Raw genomic sequence first — 26,388 nt, 5'->3', positions numbered from 1 at the left:
TCAAACCCCTGCCCCAGGGGGCTGCAGCAGTCACCCAGGGGTGACCCCGACTCCCGGGAGGTGATGGGAGAAACAGAGGCACAGGCCGTGCCTTCAGCCTGGCTTCCGGGGTGGGGTGGGGTGGGGTGGGGGGGATTCGGCCCCTGCTACAGCTCAGTGTCCCGGCTGAGGCCAGGCGGGGGCGATCCTCAGGACATCGGGGTTGGGATCCCCCGCATCTGCTTTTTCAAACTCCCTGGGCGTGGCCCAGAGGTGAGGACCGATCCGGAGTGGGGGATGGGGTGAGGAGGTAGGGCTCGCCACCAGCATTCTGAAAATTTGGTGCTTAGAGTTTCTGGGTGATTTTTATTACATTTAGTTTCAAATGTACACTTTCTCTCTTCCTTATTATTTATTTGAAGGGGGGAGCAGAGCGCTCATCTGCTGGTTCACTCCCTAAACGCTTGCAACAGCCCAGGCTGGGCCAGCCCGTCCCTGAACTCCTCCTGGGTCTCTCAGAGTAGCCGGCCGGGCTCTAGTGCCTGAGCCAGCCGCGCTGAGCAGGAAGCTGGAGCCAGAGATGGAACTGGGCTCTCTGATGTGGGAAGACGCTGCTTGGGCTGCCGCGTAAGCTCTACACCAGACACAACCAGCTGTTAAAGGTGCTTCCTGGAGACAGAAGCAGCAGGGGGTGGAACTTGGGATGCCCCCTCCTGCCACCAGCTGGGGGAGGGGGTTCTGCCTGCCTTCCCCCACCTCCCTCCTGCTCACTCGCCACGCCCTTTCTAGCGTCCCCCTCTGATGCACCAGTGAGTCCTGCTGAGTCCATCATCCGGACAGGTCCTGGGTCCGGGCGCCTGTCTGGACCTTCCCGGCACAGCTGCCAGAACCTCCCGTCTGCCTCCTGAGCCCCTCGTGCCCTTGTCGGCCACCAAGCCACGCGCAGGACACTAGGACTCTACCCGGCCAGAGGCCTTCGCCGGTCTGCCCCCACCAGATCCGCGCCAGAAACCACACCCTGCTTGTCCCGATCTTGTCGCAGCCTGGCTGGCCTGGCTTCCCCACAGCTCACCTTGTCTGCGCCCTGTCCTTGTCCCTGTCCCCCCTGCAAGGGGGAGCTCCGAGGGGGCGGCACCTTGCCCGCCTTCCTCCCCCATGCACTTCTGTGTGCCCAGCAAAGTGCCAGGTGCACAGAGGGTCTCAGGCAGGATTAGTGGCCCCCCACCTCCACCCCTGCCATCCACCCAGCCTGGCCGGCTCGGGGCCAGCCTTCCATGGAGGGAGCAGGTAGAGCGCCCAGCCCGCCCTCAGCCAGGGAATGACAGGAGCCCTGGAAACCTGCCCTCCCTTCATCCCAGGGTTGGCAGCTCTGACATGCTTAGCACAGGGCAGGCCCGGAACCCAGGCCAGCTCCATCCAGCGCCCCTGTGGCTCAGAGGGGTAGGGGGCGGGTCTCATGCCAGTAGCACCAGTTACCTGCACTTCCCAGCAGCTTCCTGTCTGGTTGTCATTTAACAGAGAGCCGCAAAGGGGAGGCGCAGGGGCCCCGGATGGAAAACGCGGCTCCATCCGCCCCTCACCCCCTGCGCTGGGCTGGGGCAGCCGACCCACTGCCCTCCGCTTCTGCCGCCCACTCGCTGTGGGACAGCAGGGCCGACAGCAGGATAACAGTGTCTGTTTCCTTAGAGCTGCTGGCAGCCGGCTGGCTTTGCCCTGGCCTTATCAGTGTGGCACTGGTGACCTGGTCGTCATAGCAACGGCAGCTGTCGCCGGGGCCCGCATTAATCTCCCTGACGCTGACATCTTTGTGTCGGCAGCACAGGGCATGGGGCCCGGCACGTGGTAGCTCTTGCCGTAAATATCTGTGGAAGGGAAACTGGGTGACGGGGTGGGGGCAGTTGGGGAAGGTGAGGGAGAAGTGGGGGAGGGGAGCATATGGGAGCTGGGTCTTGAGGAGCAAGTAGGAGTTCACCAGGTGGCCAGGTGGGAAAGGCATGGCCTGTGTGAGGACAGGGAGATGGGCTGTGCACGGTGCAGCCTGGGAACAAGAAAGCAGACAGGGCACCTGCCATGTCAGGTGAGGCAGGGGGCTCACAGCCCCCACGGGCAGCAGTGAACCAGGGCAGATGCTGAGGACGGGGGAGGCCCCGGTATGAGGCGCACTCTGGGGAAGAGAAGATCCCACCGGCCTTCCAGAAACAGCCCTCCTCCTCCGGCAGCCCCCCGGGCATTCCCCGGCTGGCCCCAGGCTGTTTCTCACTTCTGCAATTGTCCTGGGAGAAGATCAGGGTCCCAGCTCTCCCACGGGTGCTGCCCCCAGGGCGAGGCGAGGTCACGCAGAGAGTCCCTGAAAACCCAGCCAGGCCCGGGCCTCGGCCCCACATTGCCACGGCGCAGCTCTGGGACCAGGTGCTGCCTGAGATGGGAACTGGGAGCTGAGAGCCTCCCCCCACCCCGCCCCTGGAATGAGAAGGACTCCCAGGTGCAGGGCATGGAGACCCCAGCTCCCTGAATGAAAAACGGCACAGGAAGCTCTTTAGAGTTCTTCCTGCCGGCCCGAAGCCCACCCCCCCCACCCCGACTCCAAGTCCAACCCCCTCCCGCCCCACCCTGACCCCAAGTCCACCCCCTCTCCCGCCCCACCCTGACCCCAAGTCCACCCCCCCCCCCGCCTCACCCCGACCCCAGCTCATGGAGTAAGCCCCGGTCCTCGGGTCAGCCTCGTCCTCTCAGGATCTGGCGTGCAGAGCCGTGCATCTGTGTGCAAAGCGGCTTCATGCCTCCCGATCTGCGGTTTCACTTTTGGGGGGTCCCGTTGGCCACAGCCAGCTGCAGTCTGGGAAGATATCCAATGGAAAAGCCCAGAAACAAAACAGTTTGTGAGTTGTAAACCGTGCAGCCCGCCCCACGCCCCCAGCCCGGGACTGCGCCGCAGGTTGGTTTCCTCTGTCTCTCTGCATGGACTCCCATATTCATTTAGCTTGCAAGATTGGCAACGGGACGGTGCCAGGGTCACAAGGCGGAAAGCCGGGCTGCCTGCACCCTCGCCTTCCTGCCCAGGGCACCTGCTCGTCCGCGCATTTCCTTTCCCTGTCCAGAGGCCACTGTGCTCTCCCTCCTGCCCCGCCCTTCCTTTGCAAGACTGACAGCCTGGCGTTCCCCCACCCCCCTCACTTAGAGGCTCGCAGCTGAGGGTGTTTGCTATCTGCAGAGTGCACCCCCCCCACACCTGGGCGCCCTCCCTCCTTTTGCCTTTTGTCTTTTCACTTTCTTTTCTTTGCTAGGCAAATCTTTTTAACTTTCATGTAGTCACTTGTAGTTTTTTTTGGGTTTTTTTGTTATTGCTTTTTTTGTGGTCTCGGATTTTTGAGTCATACCAAGAAAGACCTTCTCCCCTTAAGATCAAAATTTTTCTCATGGTTGAGTCTGGTATTTTTATGTTTTTTTTTTTTAATGTTATTTATTCTCATCTACTTGAAAGGCTGAGAGAGAGAGAGAATTTACTCTTTGCCATCCAGTGGTTCACTCCCCAGATGCAGGGCTGGGTCTGGCTGGATCCAGGTGGATGAAACCATAATTCCATCTGCTTCTCCCGCGAACCCAACCAAGCACGTGAGCCGCCATCTGCTGCTTCCCGGGACACAGGAGCAGGAAGTTGGATTGGAAGCATGGTAGCCGGGACTCAAACTGGATGTGGGCGTCCCAAGTGGCGACTTAACCCACTGTACCACAATGCCTGCCCCTGGTTTTGATTTTTAATCTTTAAATCGGATCCATCGTGAATTTCAATTTTGTTATAAGGTGTGACGTGAAGATCCACCTTGTGGGCTGGGTGTTGTGGCACTGGGGGTTAAGCCACCATCAGTCTGAGTCCCAGTTACTCCACTCAGCTCCCTGTTAATGTTGTTTGTTTATCTGAGAGAGTTACAGCGAGAGAGGGAGAGACAGAGGGAGAGGTCTTTCATCCGCTGGTTTGCCCCCCACATGGTCACAACAACCAGAGCTGATCCCAAGCCAGGAGACAGGAGCTTCTTCCAGGTCTCCCACGTGGGTGCAGGGGCCCAAGCACTTTACTCATCTTCTACTGCTTCCCCAGGTCATAAACAGAGCTGGACTGGAAGTGGAGCAGCCGGGACTTGGACTGGTGCCCATATGGGATGCTGGTACTGCAGACGGAGGCTTAGCCTACTATGCCACAGCGCTGGCCCCCGTGAGCTTATCTTTTAAGCGACCGTTTTGAAGTGCCTGTTCGTCCTCCCTGGCCCTTGACTGCGGGCACACCCGTGTAGGGTGAGGGCCCATCTGCTTCCATTTCACGGGGAATTGTTATCAAAGTGGTGTAAATCGTGTCCTATGCCTCCCCAGAGGGCGCCTCCCACGCGGCAGGTGCAGGACTTAAACATGGCTCCTGGCCTGCGTGTGGCCGTGCGTCCAGCTGCAGGAGGCAGGAAAGCCCGCCCGGCCAGCTTCCACCAAAGCAATGTTCCCACCTCCCAAGCATACCAAGGCAGGCGGTTCTGGGATCAGAGATTCAGGGGCCCAACAACGTCAGACCCTGGGGCTCCCCTTCGGCCCCCTCTGCCCTCCAAGGCTTGTTGGCTCTGCTTGGTGCCCAGCACGTGTCCTGTAGGGGGGATGTGACCCACCACATGCACACTGATGACATGGGAGCTCTTCTTGGTGGTGACCCTCCAGGGGCCTCCCCTTGGGGCTCAGTGGCCCCAGTCTCTAGCCTGCAGTGTAGAATGAGTTGCCATGTCCTGCAAAGCCTTTGTTCTGTGCTGAGTGTTCTCTGCTTTCTGTGGCTACACGGGATCCCGTCACCTGTCATAGCCCAGTGTGCCGCCCAGGCCCTGGCAACCAGCCTGTGTGAGAGGGGTCCCAGGGCACTGTCTCCCAGGGAGGGAAGGCCAGCGAGGGCCTCCATGGGGAGCACGCAGGGGCGCACCCAGCATGCTTCTGTTCAGGGCCTTCGTTGCTTGTCTCAAGGTCAAGGAGATTTCAGCCGGGGCCTCCCAAGGAGGCAGGGGCCAGCAAGGTTCCCATGAGGCTGCACCGTGCCTGGTAGGGTCTGGCCTGGTGGCCACTGCAGGGCCCTGCATGTCCCCACCTGCTGTGGCCAGTGCCCTCCTCCTCCTCAGGGTTTCAGCTTCCTTCTCAGAGTGCAGGCCGGGATAACTGTCAGTGACACGGGGCTCTGTGACCTCTGGGGACCTGCCTGGGAGTTGCATCTCCTTACCTGGGGTGTATATCCAGTAACCCTAAGGGACCCGAGGCTTCCAACGCGTCTGCTCCTGATATTCTGCGCTCTAGCTGTCCTAGCCCTGCAGGGAGGGACCATGAGGAAGCCGGCCTCTCCTCCCCAGGGACAGATGGGACAGAGCTGCAGGCAGCCCTGGGTGTGGGGCATGGTGTGTGTTGTTTGTGGGGGTGGGTACTTACTGAGACCCGGGCCCTGCACTTGCCACGAGAGGCAGAAGCTGCACTTGTGAGTTACAGTTCCCCGGGGAGACCCTACAGGCAGGTGGGGGGGCGTGGCCAGGTCCTGGGCGTCTTAGACTTCACTCCAAAGCCCCTAGTCATTCTCAGCCTCTGCCTTCTGGATCCACTTCTCCAGAGGGGATCCCTCCGTCCCTCCCCGCTCAGACAAACCTTGTGGAGATGCTTAGCCCGCAAGGCGCCCTCGCCCCGTGTCGTCTTCCGCCAGCCCCGAGTTGCTGCCCCGCACCAGGAGAGAGGGCCCCTCACATGGCACCGCCGGCTCTGCCGTGCACGTGGCCTTCCCCAGGGTCCGTGGGTGTCTTCTTGCAAAGATCCTGCCAGATACCAGGAAGGCGGGTAGGGTACCTGTGAGACCATGGGGACAGCGGTCAGGTCCCAGAAGCTCGGGCAGAGACGGTGACCTGCACAGGGAGCACCTGACTGTGGGCAAAGGTGTCCCTGAAGCCACATTTCTCTCCCTGTAAGACGAGGTTCAGAGCACCGATCTCATGAGACACGAGGCCACGGTGTGTGCACTGCTCTGGCTCGGAGCTGGCAGGTGCAGCCACCTGCCTGTCGCCTAAGTTCGCGGGCACACAGGGAAGGAGGGCTGTGCTTGGGTGGGCTCCCTCATGTCTTCCTGCAGAACGGATTGCCCCACAATGTGGGAACTTAGTGCTGTGGCCCAGGCATCGGGGCCTGACCCGAGGTTGCGCCTCAGGGTCTCTCAGGTTGCTGCAGGTGTTGGCCAAGATCGTGGTCTCGGGCTCCACCAAGGGCAGATGGGCGTGGAGCTCAGCCGTGTGGCTCTGTGTGCGGGGCAGTTCCACGGGGCCTGTGGAACCGAGTGGCATAGCCCTTAGCTGGCTGTCGACCGTGGGTGTCTCTGGGTTCCTTGCTACGTGGGACTCCGTGTGGGGCAGCTCATAGCGATGCTGTGACTTCCCCCAGAGCCAGTGAGACAGCAAGAGAGGGGCTGTAGGGTGGAAGCCACAGCGTCTTTGTAACCCACCCTGAGTGACGTGCTGTCACTTTTGGCCGAAGTCCACTCACTAAAAACGAGTTCTTAGATCCAGCTCACGGTCCAGAGTGACGGTGATACCAGAGTGTGAGCACCAAGGGGCGGGGCCACTGGGGCCACCTCAGAGGCTGCCAACCACAGGCGCCGAGCCGGGAGCACCACTCCTGCAGCCAGGGGGTTGCAGATCCTCGGTCCTCAACTGTTGGCGAGTAATTTCATGTGGCATCAGAGATTATGCGGCCTCTCTTTGCTCATCTGTAAAATGGATATCATCGTTGTACCAGCATATTGAGCTAAAATAGGCAAAGGCCTTAGCATGGCGGCCAGCATATGGGAAGCGCTCAGCGTTGGGTATCTAAGGAGCAGGTGTTGGCCTTGTAGTTAAGCTGCTGGTCGGGTTGCCCACACCCCCTGTTGGAGTGCCTGGGTTTGATATCCAGCTCTGGCTCCTCATGCCGGCTTCCTGCCAATGCAGAAACTGGGAGGCAGTGGTGATGGTGCAAATAGTTGGGTCCCTCCCACCTGTGTGAGAGGCCTGGGCTGAGTTCCCCTCTCCCAGCTCTGTCCCCAGCCTCAGCGGATGGAGACCTCTCCATCTCCATGTCTCTGCCTGTCGAGTAAATAAAGCGCAGAGTTGGGCACTTCCGTTGACAGAGATTGGCTGTCAGTCCACAGGGCCGTTTAGGGCCCTGGCGTGATCCCTGCTGCTCACTGGCTCCCAGCCTCTTCCTGGCATGGGACCAGTCCCTGAGAGACCACGGACGCCCAAGGAGGCAGAGTCGGCTTTTGTGAGATGTGATTGGACAAGCAAGCTGCTTTCCTGGGATAGGCTTTACGGAGAATGCAGCGTGGGGATACTCGGGCGGGCGGGGGCAGGTCCCTGACAGCGGTTGTCACACAGGTGAGGTTTTGGGAACTGACATCCGAGCTGAGGCCCGAAGGTGGGTGGAGTTTGGAGGAAGCTGGAGGTGTCCACTCAGACAGCTGGAGAACCATATTGGGATCCCCCGAGAGTGCAGAGGTGCTGGGTGGGACAGGGAGAGATGCAGAGGACAGGACCTCAAGGGACCTACAGGTACAGCCTCACTGGCCCGGGGTAGGGCTTTATTCCGTGAACAGTGGCCCTTGAAGAGTTAAACAGATATGCCTTGCTGTTAGCTGGCTGCTTTTCCTTTTGAAGGGATGGGTGGATAGACACGTGGATGGATGGATAGATGGGTGGGTGGGTGGGTGGGTGGATGGATGGACCAATGAGGGAGATAGGCAGGTGCCATCCACCCAGGCAGAACTTCTTGTCGTGTACTCGCTACCCAGAGCCTGGTGCTCTCTGCCTGCCCCTGCCCTGCGGAGCTGTGCCAGGGTATGTGGCCTCCTGACACCAAGTCCCCGCTGAGGTGAGGAGGCCAGGTGGGGCCAGGGAGCCAACTCCTGCCCCTTTGTCCCAGTGGAGAGGAAAGCAGCCGATTTCACAGAAGGAACCCAGAACAGCTAAGTTCACATCCCAGTTGTGGGGGCCGGGATTCGGCCTCGTGGCGCGGATGCCAGTGAAGACGCCCGCATCCCGTGGCTCCCGCCTCCGGCCTCCTGTAGCGCAGACCCTGGAAACAGCAGTGGCGATTCCAGTGCTTGCGTTCTGGCTCCTGCCTTCGACCCCCGGCACCTGGGGAGAAAGTCAGTGGATGGGAGCTCTTTCTCTCTCTGCCTTTCAAATAAATGAATATAGGGCTTTTTTTTGCTTTTTTTTTTCAAGATTTATTTTATTTATTTGAAAGGAAGCATTGCAGAAGGGAGGAGGAGGAGGAGAGTCCCCGCGCTAGAGCTTGCTTCCATCTGCTGGTTCACTCCCCATATGGCCATAACGGCTGGGGCTGGGCCAGGTTGAAGCGACGAGCCTAGAACCCATCTGGGCCTCCCACGTTGGGGCAGGGGCCCAGGCACTCGGGCCATCCTCGGCAGCTTTCCTAGGCGCATCAGCAGGGAGCTGGATCAGAAGTGGAGCGGCCGGGACTGGAACCTGCCTCATGTGGACTGGAGAATGCAGCAAGGGCAATGTGCCCTCAGCTGCAGGGTGCATGATGATTTGCAGGCTGTCCCCTCCCCTGCTAGCTGGAGTGTCCTGGGTTGGGGGGGGGGCATTCCACTAGGTCCCCGCCCCGCCCTGGGGCAGTCCCAACCTTGGGCGCTGAGAAAAGCAGAAGTTCCCCAGGGCAGACCCGGCCACCCAGGCATAGCCCACAGGCAGCCGCACCTCCGCCCAGAGCGCCGCTGAGCCCAGCCTCACTGAGCGGTCCCTGCACCATGCCCTTCTGCCCTGCCAGGTATCTGAAGAGGAGCAAGCATGTGCCCAGGGGTGAGTGGGCAGCCAGAGCCACAGGCAGGCGGTGGGGAAACCAGGGCAGGAGACCAGAGTAACCCTTGGAGGGTTGGTGGTGTGTGCTGGCTCCAAGCTAGAAAAGAAAATGAAGGAAGACGATGGGGAGGCACTGCGCTGGGTCACCTGCCGTGACCGGATCGGGTCCCCGCTCCCCCTGCCGCTCCCTCACTGGCTCATGGCCCAGGGCTGGAAGCTGGCTCTGGAGCTCTGTCGGTGCCAGGTCTGGCCTGTCTCTTGGGGATACGGTAAGCAGAATAAACATCCTTCCCCAGTCTATGCCACTTAAAAGCTGTCGGATAATGTAGCCGCCAGACCCTTGGGACTGTGAGCGCAGGATGTGTGGCTGAGCCGGCAGAATCATGCCAAAGAGATTTGGCACGGAAATGTTTGAAATATCTCAATAACTGTTCATTAGTACAGCGTGTTGAAATTAATGGTTGTGGTTTGGATCTATTGGGATACATTATTAAAAATAGATACACCTGTTTCGTTTTAAAGGCAGGCACCAAAAACTGTTTAAAGCTGTCCATGTGGCTCGCGTTGTATGTCCTTCAGCCTGTGCCGTCCTAAGTGGCTGTGTCCGCAGCACCTGGGCCTCAGGCCTGGGTCCTTTAGCAGCTGAGCCCGGGCTGGGCCGCTGCTCCCTGGGCAGCTAGGGGCATGGCAGCGGGCCCTGTGCAAGGACACATTGTCGCTGCTGCTGCGTTATGTATGTTTCACAGGTAGATAGGTTATTCTGCAGCTTTGGCCATTTGGAAGGCAGTCATGTCCTGGGCTGTGGCATCAGCAGGGCTGGGCCGAGTTCCAGGTCAGCCGCTGGCACGTGGGAAAGCTGTCTAACCTAAATTTTAAATTCCTTTTCTTTTCTTTTTTTCATAGATACAACTTTAGGAATATAGTGATTCTTCCCACTGTACGCCCTCCCACCCCTCCTCCTCCTCCCTCCCCTATTCCCACTCTTATTTTTTCTAAGATCGATTTCAATTAAATTTATATATTATACATTTATAATTAACTCTATACTAAGTAAAGTTCCACAAATTGTATGAAAAAAAAAAAAAAACCTGTTCCTCAACAGTTGAGACAAGGGCTGTTCAAAGTCACTGCATCTGAAGTGTTAATTTCGCCTCTGTAGATTGCCTGTGGGTGCTCTGTGAGTTATCACAGGTCAGAGAGAACATATGGTATTTGTCCCTCTGGGACTAGCTTACTTCACTAAGTATGATGTTGTCTAGTTTCATCCATCTTGTTGCAAATGACAGATTTCATTTTTTTTACTGCTGTGTAGTATTCTATGGTGTACGTATCCTATAAATTATCCAGTCTTCAGGTGGTGGGCATTTGGGTTGATTCCATGTCTTTGCTATTGTGAATTGAGCTGCAGTAAACATGGAGGTACAGATCACTCTTTGATATGCGGATTCCATTTCCCTTGGGTGAACTCCCAGGAGTGGGATGGCTGGGTCATATGGTAGGTCTACGTTCAGATTTCTGAGATCTCCATGCTGTCCGTCCTAGTGGCTGAAGAGCCTGTCCGTGCTCCAGGGATGGATTTTAGCTCCTTTGTCAATGATAAGTTGGTTGTAGGTGCGTGGGTTGATTTCTGGCGTTTCTATTCTGTTCCATTGGTCTACCCATCTGTTTTTGTGCCAGTACCAGGCAGTTTTGAGTATAACTGCCTTGTAGTATGTCTTGAAATCTCGTATTGTGATGCCTCCAGCTTTGTTTGTGTTGTACAAAATTGCTTTAGCTGTTCCAGGTCTCCTGTGTCTTCTATATCTGAGAAGAATTTCCTTGGTATTACATTGAATCTGTGAATTGCTTTTGGAAGTATGGATATTTTGATGATACTGATTCTTCCAATCCATGAACATGGAAGATTTTTTTCATTTTTTTTGTGTGTGTCTTCTTCTGTTTCTTTCTTTACTGTTTTATAATTCTCATCATGGAGATCTCTGACGTCCTTGGTCAAATTTATTTCAAGGTATTTGATTGTTTTTGTAGCTGTTGTGAATGGGATTGGTCTTAGAAGTTCTTTCTCAGCCGTGACATTGCCTGTGTATACAAAGGCTGTTGATTTTATATCCTGCCACTTTACCAAAATTCTTCTATGAGTACCAGTAGTCTCTTAGTGGAGTCTTTTGGCTCCCCTATATATCATGACATCTGCAAATGGAAATAGTTTGACTTCCCCCTTCCCAATTTGTATCCCTTAATTTCTTTTTCTTTCCTAATGGCTCTGGTTAAAACTTCCAGGACTATATTGAATAGCAGTGGTGAGAGTGGGCATCCCTGTCTGGTACCAGATCTCAGTGGGAATGCTTCTAACTTTTCCCCTTTCAAAAGGTCACTGGCTGTGGGTTGGTCATAAATTGCCTTTATTGTGTTGAGAAAAGTCCCTTCTATACTCAATTTGCTTAAAGTTTTCATCATGAAAAGGTGTTGTATTTTATCAGATGCTTTCTCTGCATCTATTGAGATAATCATATGGTTTTTGTTCTTTAATTTGTTAATGTGATGTATCACATTGATTGATTTGTGAATGTTGAACTATCCTTGAATACTAGGGATAAATTCCACTTGGTCCAGGTAAATGATCTTTTTGATGTGATGTTGGATTTGATTGGCTAGTATTTGTTGAGGATTTTTGCATCTATGTTCATCAGGGGAATTGGTCTATAGTTCTCTTTCTCTGTTGTATCTTTGTCAGGTTTATGAATTAAGGTGATGCTGGCTTGATAGAAGGAGTTTGGGAAGATTCCTTCCTTTTCGATTATTTTGAATAGCTTATACCTCGAGAAAAGTTAGAGTTAATTCTTCCTTCAATGTCTGGTAGAATTCAGCAGTGAATCCATTCAGCCCTGGGCTTTTCTTTATTAGGAGGATCTTTATTACTGATTGAATTTCTGTCTTGGTTATGGGTCTGTTTAGGTTTTCTATATCTTCATCACTCAATTTAGGTAGGTTGTATTTGTCCAGGAATCTATCAATTTCTTCTAGATTTCCTGGTTTATTGACATACAGCTCTTTGAAGTAATTAATGATGATTATTTTTATTTCTCTGGTGTCTGTTATTACATTTTATTTTCCATCTCTAATTTTATTGATTTGAGTCTTTTTTTTTTTTTTTTTTAGTTGGGCCAGTGGTGTGTCAATTTTGTTAATTTTTCAAAAAAACTTTTCATTTTGTTGATCTTTTGTATTTTTTTGGTTTCAATTTTGTTTATTCTCTAATTTTAACTCTTTTTCTCCTAGTTTTGGGTTTGGTTTGCTGCTGTTTTTCTACTTCCTTGAGATGCATTGATAGCTCTTTATTTGGTGCATTTCTGATTTTTTTGATGTAGGCACCAATTGGTATAAACTTTCCTCTTAACACTGCTTTTGCTGTATCCCATAAGTTTTGGTATGTTGTGTTGTCATCTTCATTTGTTTCCAGAAATTTTTGATACATCTTTTGATTTCCTCTGTGGCCCACTGTTCATTCAGGAGCATGTTGTTCAGTCTCCATGTGTTTGCATATGCTCTAGGGATTCCCGAGTTTCCAGCTTCATTCCACTGTGTTCAGAAGCTGCATGATCTTGATTCTTCTGAATTTGCTGAGACTTGCTTTATGGCCTAGCATGTGGTCAACCCCAGAGAAAGCTCCATGCACTGCTGAGAAGAATGTGTATTCTGCACCTGTAGGATGAAACGTTCTGTAGATATCGTTAGGTCCATTTGCTCTGTAGTGTCGATTAAATCTGCTGTTTCTGTGCTGATTTTCTCTCTGGTTGTTCTGTCCATTGCTGCAAGTGGGGTATTGAAATCCCTCATTACTATTGTATTAGAGTCTAAGTCTCCTTATCAATCCATTAACATTTATTTTAAATAGCCAGGCGCCCTGTAATTAGGTGCATATTCATTTATAATAGTCACATCTTGGGGCCAGCATTGTGGCACAGGTTAATCCTCTGCCTCTGGCACCGGCATCCCATATGGACACCAGTTCTAGTCCTGGCTGCTTCTCTTCTGATCCAGCTCTCTGTTTTGGCCTGGGAAAGCAGTGGAGGATGGCCCAAGTGCTCAAGCCCCTGTACCCATATGGAAGACATGGAAGAAGCTCCTGGCTACTGGCTTCAGATTGGCCCAGCTCTGGCTGTTGTGGCCATTTGGGGAGTGAAGTAGCTGATGAAAGATTCTCTCTCTTTCGCTCTCTCACTCTTTAACTCTACCTCTTAAATGAATAAAATCTTAAAAAAAGTCACATCTTCCTGTTGAATGGATCCCTGAATGATTACATAGTGCCTTTCTTTGTCTCTTTTAACAGTTTTTGTGTTAAAAATCTATTTTATCTGATATTAGGGTGGCTACCCCAGTTCTTTTATGGTTTCTGGTGGCATGGAACTTCTTTATCCTTTCACTTTCAGTCTGCATGCATCTTTGTTGGTGAGATTTTTTAACTTTTTTTTTTTTTTTTTTTACAGATTTCTTTATTTGAAAGTCAGAGTTACAGAGAGGCATAGACAGAGAGATAGAGAGGTCTTCTATCCACTGGTTTATACATTTGGACACAATGGCTGGAGATGGGCCAATCCAAAGCTTCCTCCAGGTCTCCCACATGGGTGCAGGGTCCCAAGCACCTGGGCCATCTTCCGCTGCCTTCCCAGGCCACAGCAGAGAGCTGGATCAGAAGTAGAGCAGCCGGGACTTAAACTGGTGCCCATATGGGATGCAGGCACTGCAGGCGGTAGCTATACCCGCTATGCCACAGCATTGGCCCCTAGATTTACTTTTTAAATGGCTTAGCTAAAATATAATTCACAGGTCGTACTGTTCTCAGATTCACGGTGTCCAGTCCAGTAGTTGTTGGTACAATCAGAGTGGTGCAGCCGTCGCCACGGTCAGTGCCCAGACACTGTCATCCCAGGAACACCTTCCATCGGGAGGCCTTTTCCACTGCCCCCTGCCCCCAGCAGTCACCCTCCCACTTCCTGTCTCCACACAACAGGCCAATTCTGGACATGTCCTCCTTGGGACAGGCACCGCGGTGTGGCTGGCTGAGCTGCCTCTTGGGTGCCCACATCCCGTATGGGAATGCCAGTTCCGGTCCCACCTACTCTGCTTCCTGTCCCGCTTTGTGCTAATACACCTGGGAAGACAGCAGATGACCGTCTGAGTATTTGGGTCCCTGCCACCCAAGTGACACCCTTGCTGTTTTGGGCATTTGGGGAGTGAACCAGCCGATGGAAGATATTCTCCCTCCCTCCCTCCCTCCCTCCCTCTCCTCCCTCCTTCCCTCCTTCCCTCCTTCCCTGCCTCCCTTCTGAAGAAAGCCTTCAAAGAAAACATTCCTCCTAGCCAACGGTAACTGCATATCCTTTATTTTAAAAGCAAAAAGATTTGAAAGTCAGAGTTACACAGAGAGAGAAGGACAGGTGGGGAGAGGTCTTCTATCTGTGGGTTCATTCCCCAAATGGCCGCAATGGCCGGAGCTGTGCCGATCTGGAGCCAGGAGCTTCTTCCAGGTCTCCCACGCAGGTCCAGGGGCCCAAGGACTTGGGCCATCATCCACTGCCTTCCCATGCCGTAGCACAGAGCTGGATCAGAAGTGGAGCAGCTGAAACTCGATCCTGCGCCCATATGAGATGCTGGCACTGCAGGCGGCGGCTTTACCCACTATGCCTCAGTGTCAGCCCCTACATATCCTTTATTTTTTTAATATTTTTTATTTTTGACAGGCAGAGTGGACAGTGAGAGAGAGAGAAAGGTCTTCCTTTTTGCCGTTGGTTCACCCTCCAATGGCCACCGCGGCCGGCACACCGCGCTGATCCGATGGCAGGTGCTTCTCCTGGTCTCCCATGGGGTGCAGGGCCCAAGCACTTGGTCCATCCTCTACTGCACTCCCGGGCTACAGCAGAGAGCTGGCCTGGAAGAGGGGCAACCGGGACAGAATCCGGCGCCCCGACCGGGACTAGAACCCGGTGTGCCGGCGCCGCAGGCGGAGGATTAGCCTAGTGAGCCGTGGCGCCGGCCCCTACATATCCTTTAACCAACACCGCTCCAACCCCAGTGCCCCTCACCACTGCAGGCTCTGTCTCTACTTCAGTGTTTGACATTTTTAGCTTGCACACATGAGCGAGGTCATGCGGTGCTCGTCTCTGTGTGCCTGGCTTATTTCCCTGAATACCGCGTCCTCCACGTTCATCCGTGTTGTCGCTTGTGATCAGGTTTTCCCCTTTGGTTTTGTGGCTGGGCAGTAACCCATCACGGGTATCCATATTCTCTTTGTCTTTTCATCTGTGGGTGGACACCGAGGTTGGTTCTGTATGTCGGCTCCTGTCATGGTGCTGTGGTGAGCACGGGAGGGCAGATGTCTGCTCGACAGAGCGATTTCAGGCCCTCTGGGTGTGTTCTCGGGAGTGGGATTGCTGCATCGTAGGACAGTTCTGTTTTTAATATCTTGAGGGACCTCCGTACTGTTATCCATAGTGCTTGTATGCTATCACTTTTAAATGGTGCGCTTAAAAAAAAAAAAAAAAAAACTTTATTTATTTGAAAGGCAGAGTTAGAGACAGAGAGAGAGAGAGGAAGTCTTCCATCCACTGGTTCACTCTCTAAATGGTCACAGCAGCTAGGACTGGGCCAGGCCAAAGCCAGGAGCTTCTTCCGGGTCTCCCATGTGCATGGCAGGGGCACAAGAACTTGGGCCATCTTCCACTGCTTTCCCAGGCCATAGCAGAGAACTGGATGGGAAGTGGAGCAGTCGGGACTTGAACCAGTGCCCATATGGGATGCCGGCAGTGCAGGTGGTGGCTTTACCTGCTATGCCACAATGCTGGCCCCAAACAGTGCTTTTCTTTAACCTTTTCTATGAACTTCAGTAGAAAAGGACTAGGTCAGAAGTATAATTTGATTAATTCCACCAAGATGACAGCTTTGTCACCTAAAAGACATGGAACAGGTTGCATGGCTTTCAAAAGTGCTCCTGTATGCCCTATTTGCTCTCTTTTTTTTAAAAAGCAATTTTCATATAGAAAAGCTGAAAGCCAGTGTGTCCCGGGCCCCCTTCCAGGGTCTGGTGCACTTTGGAGCTGCCCCTCCTTCCCGGGAGCCCTTTGATGGGTGGAGAGAGGGGTTTAAGTCCTTAATCTGGAGCCAGCACTGCTGGGCTGAGCTCTCGGCTCACTCCTCTGCTCCCCTCGGGGTTGGCGCCTGGAACAAGCCGTAAGCCGATGCTGTGGGCGCAGCGTGGAGTCGGGGTGGGAGCCACCTGCCTGAGCACCTGGTTCCAGCTGCACCTTGCGTGTGACTCTGAGCGCTGCTGGGTCCCCGTCTCCTGTCCTTTGCAGTGGGGACAGTGGCACCGCTGCCCTCCAGGCCCTTTGAGTGTTCACTGCCACCATGTCGCCTCGTAGTGGCGCTGCGTGTGTGTCAGGCACCGCGTTCCATGCCTGGTCTTGTTAGGGGTCATGTCTTGTGTCTGCCCCAGCCTCTGTGTGGGCCGTTCTTGTGCCAGGCGCTGCCTGCTGTGCTGCAGAGACCCCCAAAACAGACAAAGAGGGGGTTGGCTTAAAACGATCGGAATCCGCGTGAACACGTATAGTACTGACAGACTCACCGTGGGAGGAGGTGTGGCGGGTGACACGTGTGGCGGCATTTACCTAGCGTGGTTAGGAAAGATTTGCCAGGAAAGTGACCCTCAAGGGAAGACCTGAGGCAGTGAGGGAGCAAGTGGCGCCGACACCCTGGAGAGCATCTTTGTTCCAGCCACAGCCGGGGGAGCAGCAGGTGCAGACACCCAGAATGACAGCGCGGGGGAGCCCAGTGAGAGGTGAAGTCGCAGCAGGAGAGGGCAGGGGTACCCGGAAGGTGCTGTGGGGTCGGGGGGTGAGCTGGTGTCACTGTCTCTGCCCTGTTGAGACCCGTGGGGGTGGAGAAGGAACCCACAGGTCATGCCAGGACCGGATAGGGTGGAACAGTGCGGGTGACCTGGTGTTGAGTGTGTCTCGAAGGAGGAGCTGGAGGATTCGCTGGTAGGAGTGGATATGCGCTGGAGAGAGTGGAAGCTGACCACGCGTGTGTCAGATTTCCACATGAGTTCGCTCTTGTCCGAGAGGGAGAGTGTGGGTGGCTCTGGAGCTCTGGGGAGCAGTGCTTTGGAAGGAGCCTTTAAACCCTGAGAGAGGACGAGCCCCCAGGTGGGGCTGCAGACTGCAGGTCAGTGCACGGGCAGGGGGCAGCGGGAGCCCGGGTGACCCCCAGCCCTCTCTGCCTTGGGCATTGGTTGCCTGGTGCTGAGATGGGAATGCAGGAGGGAGGGAACCAGTCTGAGAGAGAAGTAGGGATTAGGTTTTGGCAATGGCTGCGCTGTGCTGTGGGATGTCTCACACGTGGAGAATTGTAGAAATCACTTAGACGTACAGACCTGCTCGCTCCTTACTGGTGCTTTGCAACAAGGAGCAGTCCCTGCCCTGCCCCTACCAAGGGCCATTTGGCAACGAGTGGAGACGTCTCTGGTTGTCATAACCTGGGAGGAAGGCAGAGGTTGCTCCTGGCACCTAGCAGGTAGATGCCAGGGACACTGCTCGGCCTCCTACTGTGTGCAAGGCAGCCTCCTGCCCTCCCATGAACGTCGTGGGGCTGGGACAGGGAGAGCTTGCCCTGTGTCATATTTACTGGAGTGTAATGGTAACGGGGACCACTTGGAGGGTGCCTGGGAACTCCCAGGTGCTGTGCTAAGGGAGTAACCCCAGTCCATCCTCTGGGGAAGGCAGCTGCCCTCGTCTTGTCCGTGCACGTGGCTCTGGTCAGCAGTGAGTTGCTGTGTCGCACGTCATGGGGCCGAGGGCTGTTTAAGAAGAGACTCAGTTGCAGCTCTGGGCTCCTGGCTTTGGCCTGGCCCCGCTGCAAACGTAGAGTGAACCAGCAGATGGAAGACCTCTCTCTGCCTCTCTCTCTCTCTGCTTTTCAAATAAAGAAATAAATCTTTAACAGAAAAGAAAAATAACAGGACTAATAACAACAGACTCTCATCTTTCATGAAGAATTCTCGCTGATGTATTTTTTCCTTTAACTAAAGCTAATCCTAACCTTCTCTAATAGAGAAAAAGATGGACATAAGCAATTGAATGTTTTAGAAAATCCCAACGTTTGTTTTAATGATCCAGTTCATCTTCTTAAAATTTATTTCATTTATCTGAAAGGCAATGTTAGAGAGAGAGAGAGAGAGTGTTTCCATCTGCTGGTTCACTCCACAAATGGCTGCAACGGCTGGAGCTAGGCTAGTCTAAAGCCAGGAGCCAGGAGGTTCTTCCCGGTCTTGGGTTTTGGGTGCAGGGGCCCAGACACTTGAGCCATCCTCCATTGCTTTCCCAGGTGCATTAGCAGGGAGCTGGATCGGAAGTGGAGCAGCCGGAACTTGAACCACCACCAATAGGGATGCTGGGCCCAACCTACTTCATCTTCCTAGCGTTCCCCTCCATTGCCTTCGAGGATGTTTTTGGTTGAGGAAGGAGAGTGAGTTTATGGGTGAGCAAGCTTGGGCCTGAGTGAGTGCTTACCTTCCCCGAGTCTCAGTTTCCTCATCTGTAAAATGGGCCAGTGGTGATCCCTCCTAGGGTGCCGGTGAGGACTAACAGTGACGGCTTGTTGTGTGCCTTGCACAGCAATTCACATATAGCGGGTCCTCAAATGTGGCCGTGGGGCGTTCACTTCTGGAGAAGATGAAGCCATAGGGCATAGTTCACCTTCTGTCCTGAAACAACCGAAATACAAAGAAAGAGGGCAAAGCATGTAACACAGTGCTGTCAGGCTGCTGGGCGTCAGGTAGGGAAACGTGGTGACCCCCGAGAGCTGGGAACCAAACGAGGAGAGCCCTGCCCGGGGGACGTTTTCAGGCTGGGCTGCAGGAAGGGGATGCCCAGCTGGAGCCCACGGACTCCACCAGCTGAGGCAACAGAGCTGGGAGTCCAGGGAGACCAACGCATAGAGCTCCCAGGCTGGCATGGCAAAGACCAAAGAGCTGCAGGGAGAGGAAGCTCCTTTGAGAAGTCAGCCGCGTCCCCATTGCCACGTGCATGAGACACCACTGCACAAGGCCAGAGAACCACCAGGGAGGAATTGAGGCAGCGGCGTTCGTCTTGACGCAGCTCAGGGAGTAGCACCTGGTCCTAGCTGCCAGACCGGAAAGTTCCCTACTCACGGGTCACAGGGTAGGAGCACAGACATGAATCATGAGCTCCATGCTGAGGCTCTGGGTCTACGTAACAGGTCTCTCTCTCTCTCTCTTTTTTTTTTTTTTTTTTTGACAGGCAGAGTGGACAGAAAGAGAGACAGAGAGAAAGGTCTTCCTTTGCCGTTGGTTCACCCTCCAATGGCCGCCGCAGCTGGTGTGCTGAGGCTGGCGCACTGTGCTGATCCGATGGCAGGAGCCAGGTGCTTCTCCTGGTCTCCCAGGAGTGCAGGGCCCAAGCACTTGGGCCATCCTCCACTGTACTCCCTGGCCACAGCAGAGAGCTGGCCTGGAAGAGGAGCAACCGGGACAGAATCCGGTGCCTTGACTGGGACTGGAACCCTGTGTGCCGGCGCCGCTAGGCGGAGGATTAGCCTAGTGAGCTGCAGTGCTGGCCAACAGGTCTCATTTTTGAGAGTTACATAGAGGGAGATCACCATCCTCTGGCTCCTGCCCCAAGTGGCTGCAACAACTAAGATTGGGCCAGGCCAAAGACAGGAGCCAGGGGCTCCATCCAGGTCTCCCACAAGGTAGCTGGGGCCCAAGCAGTCAGGCCCTCTTCTGCTGCTTTCCCAGGCACGTGAGCGGGAAGCTGGCTCAGAAGTGGAGCAGCTGGGACTTGAACTGGCTCTCAATTGAGATTCCAGTGTTACAGGCAGAGGCCTAACCCACTGTGCCACAACACTGACTCCTTCCCCCCACCCCCCAATAGGTCTTAAGAGCAAAACCTCTAAGCAGCAAACAGTTGCCAGGAACCTAACTTCATCCCAGGAAAGGTCTAAAGAATCTTTATAGGTATACAGAGAGCATCCAGCACCCAACCATTTAAAATCACAATGACTGACACTTCATCAACAATACTAAGAATGCAAAGAAGCAGCAAATATAATCCATGATGATGGGGAAAAATCAATTGAAACCAACCCAGACATGACACAGATTATAAAATTAGCAAAAACATTAAAAGAATTTTTAAATGTGTTCCATATGTTCCAAAAGACAATGAAAGGCATACATTTTTTTTTAAAGACCCACATCAGATTCCTAGAGATCAAGCCTACAATGTATGAGATGATAAACACACCGGATGGGGTTAATGTTGGATTAACAAGGATGGAAAGTTAGGGAGCTTGGAGACAGTAGACACGGTCTGCATTAGTTCTCTGTCGGTGCTGTGACTGGGTACCATAAATCCAAGGGCTTCAACAACACAAATCTATCCTCTGGTTCTGTCGGGCAGAAGTCAGCCACAAGTCCCACTGGTGTTGCATAACAGTGTCAGTGGAGCCGAGTTCCTGTCTGTGCTCCTGAACTTTCCAGCTCCTGGCCCCTTCCCTCAGACGCATCAATGACAGGTCAAGTTCTCCTGCATCGTCTCCCCTTCTCTTGTCACGTTCCTCCTGGGCTGTCCTCATTTGCTTGCCTCTCCTGCTTTTAAAGACCTTTGTGACGCCATTGAGCCCCTCCTGGGTCATCCCAAGACCAGCTGATGCACAACTTGGGTTCCATCTGCAACCTCTTCACAGGTTCTGGGGACCAGGATGTGGGTGTTGTTAGGGGTCCAGGATTCTCCCATCCAAAAATGAAACAGAGAAAAGAGAACTTGACAGAAAGTTAGCAGAGCATCTGTAAGTTGTGGGCGACCTTCATATTGCGTAAAAGACAAGTAATCAGAATCCCGAAGAGGGGGAAGAAGAGATGGTTGAAGACATAATGGCCAAATGTGTTCCGAATTTTGTGAAAACTGCTAACTCTAAATCTACAAAGTTCAGTGAGTCCCAAGTGCGGGAAACATGAAGAACTTCACTGAGAACATCATCATCAACGCACCAGGAACAAAGGAGACTGAAAAAAAAAAAAAAAAAAAAGACACAGACATGTCCCCTCCACAAGCGAAGATGTTCGCAGATTTCTCATGAGAAACAATGAGAGTGGGAAGACAATGGAGCAGCAGTGAGAGAGAGAAGCATTTTCACCCTGGAAGAACTTATCCTGTGAGAATACCGTTCAGAAAGGAAGACGAAGTCACGCACACGCCCAAAGAATTCACCAACCATCGCCTGCCACGAGACATGTTTGAGGAAGACCTTCAAGCAGAAGCAGAGCAAGACCACAGTAAAACAAGGCCGCACAGGAATTGGGACCAGCGACTGCGGGGCAACCGCATGGCGCTTTCTTACCATTTAAGTCTTTCCCCGAGATAGTATCCATTTAACTTAAAACAATGACTACCTCTTTTGAGATGGATAGCAGCGTGTAACAGTAAAATGTATCACAACCACAGCACGAGAGGCCAGGAAACAGGAAAGGGAAGTATATACTCTTCAGAGGTCTTTATGCTGAGCACGAAAGGGTGTAACGTCAGCTATAGTGGATTGTGAGAAGTTAAAGACGGATACTGTAGATGCTAAAGCAGTCACTACATCATGGAGAGAGGAGGTGCGCATGTGTGTGTGTGCGCGCACACACACACACACACACAGAAGCTTGTCAGATTGCACAGAAGACAAGACCCGCTGTGTGCCCGACAAGGAATGCATGTGAAATACAGAGTTAGGAGGGTGGTAAAAGACACACCCTCCTGACATGAGTGAGCAGAAAGCAGAGTGGTTGCCCGTCGGATTTCACAGCCTAGAGAGGGTCATTTCGTAATGAAAAGGGTCACCGAGAGAATATGAGTCTTCAGTATTTGCACTCCTGACACCCAGACCCTCAGATAACGGGGAGCAGAGACGATCGGAGGGCAAGGAGAAATAGACAAGTCTGAATTATCGTTGCGGGTTTTCATAACCCTGTCTCAATCATTGATAGAACAAGTAGTCACGGAACCAGTAAGGATATTGAAGATTTGTTCAAATTTGTCAGCCAAGCGGACCTAATTCACGTTTCTAGAAGACCCTGCCCGACCACGGCAGAGTAGTTCTCAATGCAGAGGTGTTTGGGCCCACACCAAGTTTTAGCACATTTGAAAGGATCAAGTCTTACGGCCTGTGTTTCCCGCACATAGTTGGAAATCCGTACTAGAAAGATTTCTGGAAAATGCTTTAGATATGGACACCAGGGCTCCAGGGGACAATGAGAAGGTGTTTTGAGGTAAAATATTGTGAAAACACACCCAGATTTGGACGCCTGTGTAGCACTGAACACTGAGAAACCAGGGATGGGCGTGTGGGACAGCGGGTGAAGTCATCACCTGAGACGCCCACATCCCACACTGGGGTCCTTGGGCTGGAATCCCTGCTCTGCTTCCACTCCAGCTTCCTGCTGGTGCACGCCCTGAGAGGCAGCAGGGGGTGGCCCAAGTGCTTGGCTCCCTGCCACCCTCATGGGAGACCCAGGGTGAGTTCCTGGCTCCTGGTTTCAGCTTGGCCCAGCTCTCCTGGCTGTTATGGGCATATGAGCTTGCAGACTAGTAGATGGAAGCTCTCTATTTCTCTCTCTCTCCATTAGAATTTTTTTTTGTAAAGAAAAAGACCAAATTATACCCAAAATAAGCTGAGGAAAGAAAGGAATAATACACACGCATGGAAGCCAGCAGGAACCCAGGTTGGCAAGCCACAGCCTCTGGACTGGCCACCTGCCTTCTACATAAGGTATTATGCCAACAGCCCTGCCCTCCCACTGACATCTGAGTACTGCCCGTGGCTGTTTTTATGCTGTAACTGCAGACCAGACAACGTTGTCGTGACAGGGCACGCTCTTGGTGCAGTGGCTTTTGTTGCCCTGTAGGATGTCTGCATCCCATAGCAGAGTGCCTGGTTCAAGTCCTGGCTTCGCTGCTTCTGATCCAGCCTTCTGCTCACTTGCATCCTGGAAGGGACAGATGATGGATCAAGCACTTGAGCACCTGCCGTCCACATGGGAGGCCCAGATGGCAACCAGGCTGTAGGCTGCCCCAGCCTTGGCTGATGCAGTGTTTAGGGAGTGAATCAGCAGATGGAAGATATTCATTCATTCATTCTCCCTCCCTCCCTCCCTCCCTCTCTCCCTCCCTCTCTCCCTCTCTCTGTCTCTCTCTCTCTGTCTCTCTGTCTCTCTCTGTGTGTGTATCTCTGTCTTTCAAATCCAATGAAAATAAGTAAATAAATATTTTGAAATATCTTTTTAAAAAAATCAAAGTAGTTGTGACAGAGACCATATAGCCCAAACTCCTAAAATATTTACCATCTAATCCTTTAAAAAAATGTTTGCTAGGGGCCAATGTTGTGGCACAGTGGATTAGGCCTGTGACACTGGCATCCCATGTTGGAGCACAGGTTTGAGCCCTGGGTGCTCCACTTCTGATCCAGCTCCTTGCTAAGGCACCTGGGAGAGCCGTAGAAGATGGCCCAAGTGCTTGGGCCTTGCACCCATGTGGGAGACATAGACTGAGTTCCTACCTCCTGGCTTCCATGTGGCTCAGCCTCAGCAGTTATGGGCATTTGTGGAGTGAACCAGCAGATGGAAGATCTCTTTCTCTCTCTCTCTCTCTCTGCCTTTTAAATACAACAAAAATTAAAATAACCCTCAGCAAACTAGGACTAGAAGGGAATTTCTTCCACCTGACCATGGGCATCTACCAAAACCCCCACAGCAGATAGACCCAGTAAAGAACGGATGCTTTGGCCCTAGCATCAGGAGTGAGACAAGGATGTTCGCACTCGCCACTTCCGTTCGGCATCGCAGTGGAGGCCCTGGTCAGTGCAGTGAGATGGAGAAAAGGCGTGCAAGGTGCTCAGGTTGAAAAGGAAGAAGCCACGCTGTCTCTCTTTGCAGCTAGCAGGTGCGCCAGCAAGCCCATGGCGAGAGAGAAAGTACTTAACAAAGGGTGTGGGAGGGCCGGCGCCGCGGCTCACTAGGCTAATCCTCTGCCTAGCGGCGCCGGCACACCAGGTTCTAGTCCTGGTCGGGGCGCCGGATTCTGTCCCGGTTGCCCCTCTTCCAGGCCAGCCCTCTGCTGTGGCCAGGGAGCGCAGTGGAGGATGGCCCAGGTGCTTGGGCCCTGCACCCCATGGGAGACCAGGAAAAGCACCTGGCTCCTGGCTCCTGCCATCGGATCAGCGCGGTGTGCTGGCCACAGCGCGCCGGCCGCGGCGGCCATTGGAGGGTGAACCAACGGCAAAAGGAAGACCTTTCTCTCTGTCTCTCTCTCTCACTATCCACTCTGCCTGTCAAAAAAAAAAAAAAAAAAAAAAAAAAAAGTGTGGAGCAGCCACGGGCACAAGAATTAACTTCAGTTCAGCCCTTGTCAACATAGACTCCTGAACTCGTGGGCCCACGTGTAAATCCTAAAACCACGAAGCTTCTGAAATAAAGCCTAGGAGAAAGCGTTTACCAGCTGGGGTTTAGCTCAGGTTTCCTTGGCACAACACCGGAAGCATGCTTCAACCAAGGGAATGACACATCGGAGTCTGGAAAATTAAATTCTCCGCAAGATGCACTGTTTGTAGAGTGAAGAACAGAAGGCACAGCTGGAGAGACACATTGACGGAGCAGGTAACTGAGAAGGAACTCAAATGCAGAAACCCTCAATAATGGAAAACGGGACACAGTGCAAACCTCGAGCAAATCCCGGGAAGATACCCAGAGGGCAGTTAAGTGCAGGAAGAGATGCCCCATGTCGTGAGTGACCTGGAAAGTGCAAATGTATGCGGCACGTTCTACCCCGACAGTCCCGCGAGAACGGCTGGAGGTTTAAAAGTCTTTCCAACCTCGGGCTTCAAGCATGGGTGAGGATGTGGGGGACCCAGAACCCCAGCCACTCTGGGAAACGATCTGTGGTCCCTCCTGAAAGGTTATGCCTGCACGAAAATACACACGAGTAGCAGGGCTACGTACAGAAGTCTGTGCGAAGTTAAACGCATGGGCCCGGAGCACCATGGGACAGGGCCCTGGGCATGGGGGCGTCTCTGTGCGTCTGAGCAGGGTGGCTCGAGCTTACATGACTTACCTGGTGGAAAAGGAATTTCATGCCGAGGAATGCAGATGAGGAAGCTTAGGGGGGACAAGGGAGCAGGTGCTGCCCGGCTCTCCTCCAAGCCGTCCGCGGTGCTTTCCCAGAAATGCGTCTGTACAAAAGCCGGCCCGGGGCGGGCGGGGGGGGGCTTCAGCCCGCAAGGCCCAGGTGCTGTGCAGGGTCACTGTCCCCACGGCTGAGCTGCTCCTTGGGGGGTAGCAGCCGTGTCCCCTCCTCCCCATAAATGACCACCGCAGCCACTGGAGCGGCTGGGGGCTGCCCAGGGCCGTGCGAGCCAAGTGGTCAGGGCTTGTCTGTATCCCGGGGGCCTGGGAGGTCCACACGCCCACCCCACCCCTAGGCTTTGGGCCCGGGGTCTGCAGCCCACTGTCCCCGCTGCCCAGAGTCCCGGCCTTGCCCTTGGCGCTGCAGGACGTCACACCCCTCCCCGTGCTCCAACCCTCGGGGCAGCCTCCTGTCTCCCCAGTGGTGTGGCCCTGGCCCACCGGGCTGTCTCACTTCTAGGGGAGGGGGCAGGGGCCCCTAGTGTGTGTGTGTGTGGGAGGGTAGAGCATCCTGTTCTACCACGCCTTACCTGTGGTCTCCTTGCCTACTCTGGGCCTCCGCTTCCCGGTCTGGTGGCCGAGTGCTGGTGAACGTGAGAGGCCCTCGCAGAAGAGCACGGGGTGTGTGCCTGGCTCCCGGCCAACACCAGCCCCTCCTGTCTGCTGTCTCTGCCCCCGGGCTCAGGAGCCAACACGGAGTAGCCGGGGTCCTGCTGCCGTCCCTCACTGCCAGCCCACACCCCCTTGGGAACTGGGGTCTCCGCGGGCGCCGGCGGCAGGTGGTCCTGGTTGGGTGTGGGCGGTGGGGCTTCAGTTACGTGTTGTGGGGTATGGGTGCCTCAGGACGGGTCTTGTGCTTCTGCATCCCTGACGTTCTGTGTAAACAGCTTCGTTGGCATCCCAGAGATGACTTCCGTGCACCTGGGCTGCCGCAGGGGCCGAGTGCAGTTCAGCTGGGGGGGGCGGAGGTGGGGGTGGGGGGCTCTGAGCCTTTCCATCCTTCCGCCTGTAGCTGCTGCTCCAGGGCCGGCTGTGGGTGGGGACCTGGAGCCCTGAGCCCTGGCCTGGCCCGGTTGGATATATCCAGCGGCCGTGATGTTAATGCACACACGGAGAATCTGGTGTCAGGCAGGGCAGAGCAGGCCCTGATGCGACACAGCCTGCCCACATCCCACATGTGGGAGCGCCTGGGTTCAGCTCCCGGCTCCACTCCTGACCCCAGCTTCCTGCTCAGGCGCACCCTGGGAGGCAGCAGGTGCCAGTGCAAGGAGTTGGGTCCCTGCCACCCACATGGGAGGCCTGGATGGGGATCCTGGGGCCAGG

General features: G+C 54.0%; 1 protein-coding gene across 12 annotated transcripts in view; it reads left to right on the top strand.

The window, feature by feature from the left end:
• Positions 1-26,388, top strand: part of ARHGAP22 (Rho GTPase activating protein 22) — a 191,336-nt gene that overhangs the window by 136,983 nt on the left and 27,965 nt on the right. The window contains exon 1 of one of the 12 annotated variants that reach the window (XM_070058103.1): positions 8,689-8,831. The exons of the other annotated variants lie outside the window; for them this stretch is intronic. Coding sequence (XP_069914204.1) covers positions 8,780-8,831 — 52 coding nt within the window. The 5' untranslated portion in view covers positions 8,689-8,779. Of the gene's footprint in view, positions 1-8,688; positions 8,832-26,388 lie in introns of those variants that run through there. 12 annotated transcript variants of the gene reach the window in all.

Source organism: Oryctolagus cuniculus, chromosome 15, assembly GCF_964237555.1.
Source record: "Oryctolagus cuniculus chromosome 15, mOryCun1.1, whole genome shotgun sequence".
NCBI lineage: Eukaryota > Metazoa > Chordata > Mammalia > Lagomorpha > Leporidae > Oryctolagus > Oryctolagus cuniculus.
This window is presented reverse-complemented; position numbering and strand designations above follow the sequence as displayed.